The sequence below is a fragment of the Trachymyrmex septentrionalis genome, unplaced genomic scaffold (genome assembly GCF_001594115.1).
Source record: "Trachymyrmex septentrionalis isolate Tsep2-gDNA-1 unplaced genomic scaffold, Tsep1.0 scaffold20, whole genome shotgun sequence".
Lineage (NCBI taxonomy): Eukaryota > Metazoa > Arthropoda > Insecta > Hymenoptera > Formicidae > Trachymyrmex > Trachymyrmex septentrionalis.
The window spans coordinates 6179890-6191417 of NW_017305180.1; the positions used below are offsets into that span (position 1 = coordinate 6179890).

Genomic DNA, 11528 nt, shown 5'->3' on the forward strand with positions numbered 1-11528 from the left:
AATTTTGTGAAAACGCAGCTAATACAAGCTGTTTTTTATTTTTATCACATTTCCGGAGAAAATAATAAAAATAAAATAAAACAATTTAAGATTTAAAATAAAAAGTAATAAAATAGTAAACATTCAGATTTTAAAAATAAAATAATTCAGATTTATGCATTTCAAAGTGCGCATCAGCAACACGGTCGCTCTGTGACAACACGGTCATCAGTTGTAATATATTTTCACGATAATAATCATTACACGGAAAGAATAATTTTTTTGAAATATTTCAAAATTTTTAAATATATTTGAACGATAATAATCATTACACGGAAAGAATAATTTTTTTGAAATATTTAAAAATTTAGGTAGATACAGATTTGAAAATAACTTTCATTCGAACCATCAAAACAATTATGTAGAACACCCAAACTAGTTGCTAGAGTGCTAAAATTTTTTACAGCATTCCTCGTCATATTTGAGATTCCTACGTATTTTAATGGCCCAAACAAAATTATTTCCGTATCCAACTAAATTTTTTGCATTTCAGCAAAACCATTCTTTACGTATAATAATGTATTATAGTTATTACTATTGAAATATTTTTATATAACTGGTGACTGTGTTGTTATGTAATTGCCGATATATTGTTGTCATTTTTTAAATACTTAAATCTAAATACTTTATTTTATTACTTATTTTAAATCTAAATGTTTCATTTTATTTTTATTATTTCTTCTGGAAATAATAAAAATAAAAAAACAGCTTACGTCAGCTGCGTTTTCATTAAATTGTGGCAATTTCTCATTCACCTGCTGCTTCAGCTGTTCATATCTCTTCCCGCTTTCCCGTCTCTTATTGTAAAAAAAGTAGTTCAGCTTACGCGAGAAAAAGAATCGATCGCCGCACAGTATGTATAAACAGTGAAACTGTCATATTTTCTCGCATGCATTGCAGTGTATCGCATATTATTTTATGTTAACGATTCTTCGTGCACTGATAAAAGAGTCTGCAGGTAATAGCTATTACCAAATTTTAAGAAATAGTGCCAATCAATATTCGATTAATATAATTCTATTTTCCTAAATATTTTTTTTTTTTTAGTAGGTATTACCAAATATAATAATATAACCAACATTTAATAAATATTGGAAAAAATAAAATTTAGTTTTTATTACATTAATCGGACATTTGACTGGTATTATTTCACCCAATATTTGGTAGTTATTACCAGATTTTTTTTCAGTTAATTTCGCGCAAAAGCATCAGGAAGGTCAACCGATCGGCAGGAGAGAGCATCGTGCAAAACGCTATACGCAAATTTTATGTCACGTCCGTTCCGGAAATCGAGGAAACAGAGCATAGCAAGTAAATGCTACGAATATAAAGAGAGAAAGAGTAAGAAAGAAGAAGACAGAGAGAGAAAGATTGGATTACAAAGAGATTCGTCTTTTCTAGCACAAATTCCCCGACGAAACGACATCGTTTCCCCTACTTTCTCAAGTATCGCAGTATCGTTGGAGCGCTACGAGCGTTATGGCAATGGAAACGATTCGACTTGAATTTCCTGTAAGAGCATGCTTATCGCTTAAAGTACGTCGCATCGATCAATGTACGTTGAATACGTGCGTGCGGTGTACTTATCTAGCAGTGATGTTCAATGGATTTTCTCCTCGTTACTGCTCGGTAAGAAATTTCTTTCACAATTTTTTAAGCATTTACCCATGAAAAGTTATTGCGATTCACAAAAAAAACCACAATTTCTTAAGTTGTATAAATTATAAAAATAATTAGTCGCGCTTTAAGAATGTTCTTCATTTTAAATATTTTACCACTCTAAAGATTACTTAAAAATTAATTGAAAATTAAGTCTCTGTAGCGCTTTCAGTCTTTTAAAAAATCTTCAACTCTAATGAGAGTTAATAAGAGAGATAATAGCGTCTTCTTTCAGTTGATCATATTAAAGTTGAATAACCAGGAAAATGTTTGAATGAATAATATTCGCAGACGCAATAGAAATGAGAGAAAAAAAAAAGAATATGTATAATAGAAGATATACAGCGGTTACCAAACATTTCTGGCAATATATAATTTTACGATAATTTTTATCAATTTATTTTTTACTTTATATTATAAATAAAATTCTTATTACAATCAATTTAAAAATACTGATATTTTAAATACTGGAATATATTAAAAGCACATGCCTAATTATCAATTAATTTTTAAGCAATTTTTAAAGTGGTAAAAACGTTCAAAACAAAGAACGTTTCTTAAAATGTATTAAAAATATTTGTATAATAGATCTTTATTAAAGATTATTTTTATCTTTAGTAAAGATTATTTATCCAAACAATACAATAAAATTACTCATTGGTCGAAAGCTTTTAGCAGCCACTGTACATATTAGTTCACTGTCAACTTTTGTCAAACAACACTAGCGATTTAAACATTTTTAGTGAATTCAATATCACTTACATTAACGTCTAGCTGGCCCTCCACTAAACCAAATCTTAATGAATAAATTATATAATAATGCGTTATTTATGCGCTTTTAAAATCCGCGAAAAAAATTTTTGCGTTCATTTCGTTTAGCTAAAAAAAAATTTCTTGTGGAGGGGCTGAGTAAGCTATCAGCCAGTCCCTCTCCCTCCCCTCCACGTGTTAATAACAACCGATTTGGAAAATTAAATACACAGGATTTATGCGCTATTTATGCGCTTTCATATTCATTTCATTTCACTTAAGTCTCTTAAGGCTTGCAGGGCAAAAAATCAAAATTGCTTGGAAAAAGTAACGTATAAATCGAATATATTTTGTATAGTTAGATTATTTTGTATAGCATAATTTTGCAATTTTAAATAACTTGGGGATAAATATGACTATTTGCTCTAAAAGGAAAGTGACTTAAGAAATGCAGCGCAAAAATTGAAACTATGTGAATATGAAAGTGCATAAATAGCACATAAATCCTGTGTATTTGATTTTCCAAATCGGTTCTTATTAACACGTGGGAGGGGGCTGACTGACAGTTTACTCAGCCCCCCATAAAAAAATTTTTGTCTAGCTAAAATAAGCGCAAAAAATTTTTTAGCGGATTTTGAGAGCGCATAAATAGCGCAATATTATATAATTTATGCATTAAGATTTGGTTAAGTGAGGGAGAGGGGGAGGGGCCAGCTAAGCAAACACCTAGCTCTTATATTACACTGAACTAGTGCATACTAAGAGTTGCTATATATAAAATTAGCAAAGTTAAATGCATATAAAAGCATATAAATATTTTAAATAATTAAATGGTCAATAATGATATTATCGTTATTTAATAGAATATACATATATTATTTCATTATTAAAATTGATATTATGCCATATTTAGATACTTTAGGTACAAAGCAGCCTTTGTAATATGCACCAATCCAGTGTAGTTCGAATTCATCATTTGATTAATTATTGAATTAAGTGAAATTACGTTGTACTCACAGGGATTTTGCAGCACCTGCCGGTAGACACGAAGCGCCGCGGTTCTCTGGTCGACGTAGTCCCACAATCCGTCACAGGCGATTATGAGAAAATCCTCGGTGCCGTTCAGAGGTACGCATCGAACCTCGGGCTCGCTGCTGACGTACGGTTTATACGGGACATCGCCTGGAAAAAAAAGAAAATGAAAGAGCGCTATTAGAAGGCACGCGTTCGCGGAGGCTTACACTAGGCGCGAACGCGAAAAGCGGAAAGGAATGTTCAGCTCCGAAAGTATGAGATTAAGATTGAAGCGGAGGCAACTGTTACGGTTTACCCATTGGTAAAGTCCGTAATTCAGATATTTTACACGTGAAAAACACGCCACGCGGCGCGCAATTAAGTATAATTAACTGTTTAATGAATAGCGCGGCTAATTTAAATAACGACGCCACTGCAACAACGCCGCGCTTCCGGTTATTATGAATCTGAACGCCGTTTTTTTCTTCCATACTATATTCTCGAAACCGCGCCGGAGCTTGGTGTGTACACACACATGAGAAAATATATTTGCATCACGCAACTGAATTATCTCACTCCCCATAATACAAATTAATTTTTACAATTTCGTAATGAATCCTCCGAAGCTTTTATGTTTAGGACCTGTTGCGTTAACGTTATTGCGTTAATTAATTTCAGTTAATTAAATTCTCTATGCTAACGACGGCGAGTCATTAAACCAGGCTTATACAATCGCTTGATACAATCGGATTTTATACGACGTAATTTGATGAGGAATAGAGCAACGCAAATGTTCACGTAAATAAAAAAATGTCGCAGTAAAAATCTTTTACAGATCGTGCATGGTCATCTCTGGAGCACGTCGGGAGATCAAACGCCGATAAACATTCGATAGATCGCGGCTCGCTAGCCCTATACGCGTCTAAAGACAAGCAAGAATGAGAGAAACAGTCTTAATTATTCCGAACATGCGGTTGTGCGAGCCACACTCGGTAGAGCGCTCCCGGAGCGTAACTGCACGTAGTATTGTGTCAGCGGGCGAACGGAACTAACAGGATACCCAATACGCGGCTAGAATTTTTCTTTCCTCCTCTTTCCTTCTTCACCATTACAGGTGCCTTGAGCCATAGTTGGGCACGGGCTCACCTGGCCATCCGTTCCTTACTTGGCTACACTGCATATTGCCGCATTGAGAAATTTGTCATTGCGCCGCAAGCGAAATTTTTTTTTTTTTTTTAAGATCAAATATGAAAAGATAGAGTATTAAATTATTATTTTTAAATTATTCCGTTAAACATGTATTATTTAAATGTATAATTCATAAAACATTCTATTTAAGATTATATTAAAACATAAAAGAAGAATAATATAATGGAATATATTATTTTTTTTATATTTAGGAATTTTTTTTTAAATTAAATTTTTTTATTTAATTTAATTATTTATTAAAAATATTATGTAACACTTTGCTATAGTATTTAAAAAAAAAAGACTCCAAGGGAGTCCTTCGTGGTCCTGTGGATCCGTCAGTGAGATCTCGGCCAGTGACATTACGACTTTGTTTCGAAATTCTACGACGGATTATTTGCGACCAAAATACCGAAAGCTCGATGTCGAATGATTTTAATTCTCCAACACGAAAAAATCTCGTATCGATTATGTCAATCCGAAAGTAGCATTTCCAACAAAAACGGATTACTTCCGTCTGCCGTGGTAATTCGAATCCGTCGAAAATAATGTCGATCTCAAGATTAGTTGCAAATCACGTTTTCGACTACGTGCGTAGAATAAAGAATTCACAGACCATGAAAAGCGAAAAAGTAATTTCCTTACAATTGCCTAAGAAAATGAAGATAAATAACATTTCCGTACGAAGCGCTCAAGGTGCAACCGTGATTTTATATATTTTTACAGAAATGAGGCATGATAAATTTCAAATTTGAGAAGATTAGTTTTTAGCTTTTATTTTTATCCAGTTGATAACTAACTAAAAATAACATAATGTCAATTTATTATAATTTATTATAATTTCGCATTTACACGGAAAGAATGATTTTAAAAAGTATTTAAAAATTTAACTAAATATATAGATAAAAAAATAATTTTGTTAGACTATCAAAATTGTTATGTAGAACGTTCAAATTGATTGCTAAAATACCAAAACATTTTGCAGTATTGCTTATCATGTTCGAATTTCCTATATAATTATTTTTAAGTTCAACAATATTATTTTCAGATTTGTACTTATCTAAACTTTTAGATATTTCAATAAAACTCTTTCTGTGTAACAATATAAATGTAATGTAACATAGTGTTACATAACAGTGATATTGTTGAGTGCGAAATTGTAACATTGATGTTACGTTTAGTGATGTTGACTAAATTAATTTTTAGAAAAATTAATTAGATTGTGGTGAAACATTAATCTGCAATGCAATCTTACGAAGAAAATTTTTATAAATTCTATAAAGTTATATGAAACTCTGAGATTGATTTCTTACTTCGCGTTTCATACATATAGAATTCTTAACGACGTATGAGCATCGTTTACTACACTATATCATGATCGACCACACTGTCTCCATCTATACTTTCATATCGTACTGAGTCTTTTTCATATCATGGTGAAGGTCGACTGATAAATTCAATAGAAGTTTTATCAAAAAATATTCTAACCCTTTTAAAAAGAAGCGACCTCAAACTAACTTAATCATTGATTAATTCAATCAGCAAAACTATGAGAGTTCTAGCTATAATTCTAAGTTCGTCTAAGTTTTTTCTCATGTTAAACAATAAAAAATTTATAATAATTAATAGAACTGTCTTGTATCAATTAACAAAGTACCGTAGAAATTATTTAACGAATTAAGCGTCAATTAAGTTAATCGAAGTTTAATCCAAGTCATTCTTATCCTAGCAGAATCTAAAGTTATCATAACAAAAGGAGATAAACATAATTCTAAAATAATTATTAAAAGTTACTTTACGATCCGATTACTTTAAGATTCAGTTTAACGTTAAAATGATGTTATCATGATCTAATATTGATGATAATTTTGCTTAGGTATGTCTATTTCTATGTCGATTAACTTTAATCTTGGTTCAACTTATAATCTTTATCTTTTTCTAGTTCTAAAATCTAAAAATTAAAAAAAAATAAAGAATAGGTTAAACAAAGAAAGTTAATTTATATATTGATAAAAACAAGTATTAAATATTTTTGGCGTTTAATTATCTAACAGTAATTAATTATATTATCTAGCATAGCAAGCCTATCTGCGAATTTTTTACGGTGTCGGTTTGCAGCCAAAAATATAAAATCATATTTTCTATTCTATGTAAACGAAATAAAGAAATTCACATTATGCGAAAGATTTTACTTATTTTTGAAAATGGTCTTCTGAAAATGAGTCTCCTTAAAAAAGATTGTACTTTTATATCTTTGTAATAAAAACCTACATATTACAATCACTTACCAATGGCTCGAGATATGCTGAGGAATCCGTTTACTCGCAATGCACCCATACAATGGGTGACGACTCCTCCCAAATTGCGAATCCGTTCGTCCTCATCCTGAAAGAAAAAGATCGTAACATATAGTAAATAGGACACATCACAGCCAGCTTGGATAGAGTTTGCACGTGGCAACGTCAATAAAAGCGAGTCGAGCATAACATTCATGTGATAACGTATAGATGTCAAACGTGTCGATATTTCGATACTCTCGCTTGGATTACCTTTTGGATTCACATTTCATGCGTTTCGATTGTTCATAATACAAAGCATTCTGAACGTCCATGACAATATAAAATTACTGGTTTAAAAATAAAATCTTCTCTCTCTATCTCTTTCCCTTTATAAACATGACTGTCATTGGAACGCAGACCGACAGCGACAAAAGATTACTGAGTTTTCAAAATTATGAAGAATATTTAGACTCTCTGGTGACGCCTGTAGATATCTCCTACCTCAAAAGCAAAAAAACCGCGCGCCAGTTGGCCGAGCTCGGATACCGCTGCATCGGCGAGACTTTGAACGAGGAGAACTTTTATCGTCGCTTACGAATCGTGAGAGATCTAGTATTTCCCGTTCACCGGTATTACGAACTCACTTCGGAATTTGTGTCACCAGTCGGTACGTTAATGAAGGAACTTGCCCTGCGCGAGCGAGCCAACAGATTAAGGATTCTATCGACCATCATATTCGTTCGAAGCTTCAAAACAAAATTACAGTTCGAAGAATCAGCTTATATTGATTTTTATGATCGGCTCAAGTCGGAAGATTGGTTACCATATTTCCAAGGAGAGAAAAAATTGTCGCCACTCAAGCGAGATCTCACATACTATCATTGGAGAATAGGGAAGACGTGTTTGAATGAGACCTGTAATTACGTACCGATTATAGATTGCAAACGTGGACTGTTGTTTAAAAATATTCACGACAGACAGGTGATTACGGTCGATCCGACTGCCGCATCACCTGGTGTACAGACGACGCGAGTTCGGATACGCTGCCCATTTTATGAGCACGTAATATTGTACGATCATGTGGTTCGAAGCAAAATTACATATGACAATTAGAGATGTCAATATTCAACAATTAGAGATGTCAATTTTATTATTAATTAAATTTTTAAATGATTTAAAATTAATCTCCATAATTTTTATCTTCCAAGGAAAGAAAATATAATAACGGAAGATTTAATAAAAGTTAAAAATATAGTCTCAAATAAGCTTAAAAAATTATTAGACTGGTGAACTATTGATTTAATCGAGGGGCTAAATGAGTTTCGTATCAAGAATTATTAACGTTTGGCTATAAATATGAATTGGAGTTCATCGCAAGATTAAGATTTTTTTTAAGAAAACAACTAAATACGCGATTTAAACAGAATTCCGTCAAAAATATAAGATTATCTTATATTTCGAATTCTATTCTAATAAAAGAAGTAGAAAATTCAGGTTACTTACTTTTCTCGCTGGTCGATGAGGATTGACCAATTGTTTCACGTGTCCGTTTGTAACCAACGAAGCCATGGAGTCACCAACCCAAGCAATGTACAATTTCTTATTTATCAGCAATGCGCAAACCGCGGTGGTTCCGCCACTTAATTTCTGTAACGAAATGACGAATCAATAAAGTTATCGGTAGCGAATTATGCAAAATAAAATATAGCATTTTACGTAAGAAACATTTACCTGCACACTCGACTTCGCTATGAATTGTGCATCGGTCGTCAGGAAAGCATCGCGCAACGCACGTTCCGGATCAGTTGGATAGTGCACACTCTCGACCAAATATTGATGCAAATGTGTTGCGCAATATGCCGCGGCGTCTTGTCCACCGTGGCCATCGAATACAGCGTAGTAATCCACGATAGTGTCATCCTGCAAAGTATAAATTAACGTATCAGCTCATATATTATTATTAATACGTCAATAATGTCAGATGGAACTAATTTTGAATATAATCACTAATAAATTTTAACGCGTAAACGTAAATCAATATTATTTATTACTTATTATTTCAGCATTATATATTATTATGATTGCAAACAATTAGCGAGATCTTTACCTGAATATTAAATATGGTATTTAAGTCGTGCAAGATCATGTGGCGGTCTTCCATTTTTCTTCTAGCATTTCTGATGGCACCCACTGTCACTTGCGGCGTTGATGAAGGCGGTGGCAAGAGGGCTAGCCTGCTGTTATCTGAATACCGCTTGCAGATCTCGTTTACTGTGTTTGTGATGGCATGCATGAGCTTCAAAGGCGCGTACGCTGCGAAAAAATTCATCGAATAATTTATATATAGAATATAAATAAAATCATTGATAAATAAAAAACTCTCTGAAAATGCATTTATATTTGAAATAAATGATTCATGCAACGATTAAAATAATAATTTATATGGAATTATAATAAAGAAATTATTATTTTAATCGTTTATAAATTATTATTTTGATCGTTGCGCATGAGCCATTTATTTCGAATATAAATATATTTTCAAAAATCTTTGATTTATCAGAAATTATTATTTTCATTAATTAATCGCGATTAAAGTCTCACTACGAATGCTTTGAAGCATTTAAATGACCAATCGGAAGAAAGAATTTTACTAATTAGCCAATCAAAGAACGCTTCAAAGCATTTATAGCATCCGTTGATTGTACGTTAAAATTATAATATTTGGAAATTAGAGATGCTTACATCATTTTTTAAATAAGCAGTTTGTATTTCGTTTTTTTGCGAATATTTATTAAGGTGCTACGAAATTATGAAAAAAAACTTACTCTTTTGTTGCTGTCTTAGCCCGCAGATTTCCGGCTGTGCCTTGCATGTTATCTTGATCGCTTGTATTGCGAGATATGAAATATAGGATTGTAAGCTTGGTGGACAATATCTGAAACCAAACGCATGGCTTTTATCATATTTCTTACTTCCGAGAAATATTTACAAGGCGATATCAATTTCAAAAATACAGACTCTTCTCTCGACCAGTTTTTAATTTTTTTAATAAAATAAAATATGAAGATATTAATAATTTCTAGCGATAGTTTTGTAACTGCAGTTGTAATTTATATCCAATACTAAAACTTTATATATATATGCTTTGATCACTTGAAGTCAATTTCTTTTTTTAAAAAATATGGAGATGTTTTTAGTGACAGTTTTATAATAGTTACAATTAATATCTTATGAATAATTAAGTACATAAAACATTCGCAATTAAGCCTTCTAAACGAGAAAGAAAGAAAAAGCATTTTTTTCTACACTTACAAAATTAAGAAAATATTATTTTAATAAGTTAATATAAATATATACCTTAATCTTTATTCTTTAATAAAAAAATCTATCCTTTTCTCATTGTATTATTTACACTTTTCGTACTAAAAATAAAATAAATAAATACTCAGAATGTTTTTTACAAAAGAAAAAGAGAAAAAAGTTACATACACGTAAGGAAATATATACATAGAGTGCAAAAAGAAACGAGCTTAAATATTTTGGTTATCTCTCGTTTATCGTGTATCGTGTGCATAGTGTTTTTCCTTTCCGTCTGGTTCGTGATAACGATGGGCGGCGATAGTCTTGTAACTCTCGTGAGTTTCAGTTAAAATAAATAAACGCAACGGCAGTGCGGAAGTAACTTTCATCTCGCGACGATTCGGTTATTTCGCGCCTTCAAAGAACTCGCGATTCGAGAGGGCAAATTTCTTATATAATCCTACATACATTTCCTGCTCGCGTGAGGCACCGAGCAACTATGCGTAACTTTTTTGCGTGTCGATTTTTTTCCACGATGCACACAATATTCTCGCGTCTTTGAAACAGCTCGAGTATCTTTGTGCTATAGATGCAATATAAAAATCGCGTTTATTGAGAATTACAAGAGAAAATATTTCGTAACTTTCCCGGCTTTCTTCTTGTATAAAAAAAATAGACCATTGCAATAGTGTTTTCATAATATATATGTATATAAGGTGTCTCGAAAATACTTACTTTAATACTTCGGTTTATTAGATTCGTAAGAGGTCTTTAAGTTTACAATTTTACTAATGCAATGGTTAATGAACTTGTGTTTATTTTTTTATTTTTCGAAAAACAACAAATTATATATGAGATAAACAAGAAAATCCATAAATTTAAAATATTAATTTTAATTTTAATACGCGAAAATTTGTTGAAAATGAAACAAATATAATTTAAAAATGTGACGACATCAAAACTAAATAAACCATCGTTAAATAATTTTCATAGAAACCTAATTTGGAGGTTTGGACTATGTCAAAAGAAGTGAAAAATTAAAAGATTTAAAATTAGCGCATTTTTTGTTTTTTCATATGTGTATTATATAAATAGATCGTTTGATTTTCTTATTTTTAATATTGCATCTGTACGTCGCAATTTTAGTTCTAGAAAGTATCATAAAATAGTGCAAAATTAGTTAGATAATTACAAATAATATTTAGTAAAAGCAACTCTCTCGGGCAACACACACACACACACACACACACACACACACACACACACACACACACACACACACACACACACACACACACA

General features: G+C 31.8%; 2 protein-coding genes across 2 annotated transcripts in view; one reads left to right on the forward strand and one right to left on the reverse strand.

Moving 5' to 3' along the window:
- The window catches only part of LOC108747727, a 70458-nt gene that overhangs the window by 57196 nt on the left and 1734 nt on the right, over window positions 1-11528 (reverse strand). The window contains exons 2-7 of the mRNA XM_018485398.1: window positions 9755-9864; window positions 9037-9242; window positions 8661-8849; window positions 8433-8576; window positions 6939-7035; window positions 3466-3630 (exon numbers count right to left, since the gene is read on the reverse strand). Coding sequence (XP_018340900.1) covers window positions 3466-3630; window positions 6939-7035; window positions 8433-8576; window positions 8661-8849; window positions 9037-9242; window positions 9755-9864 — 911 coding nt within the window. The remainder of the gene's footprint in view (window positions 1-3465; window positions 3631-6938; window positions 7036-8432; window positions 8577-8660; window positions 8850-9036; window positions 9243-9754; window positions 9865-11528) is intronic.
- LOC108747730 (uncharacterized protein C4orf22 homolog) lies at window positions 7187-7637 on the forward strand. Its single transcript, XM_018485402.1, has 2 exons — window positions 7187-7529; window positions 7594-7637. Exons 1-2 carry the CDS (start codon window positions 7326-7328, stop codon window positions 7603-7605), a joined length of 216 nt encoding a protein of 71 aa, XP_018340904.1. The 5' UTR covers window positions 7187-7325; the 3' UTR covers window positions 7606-7637.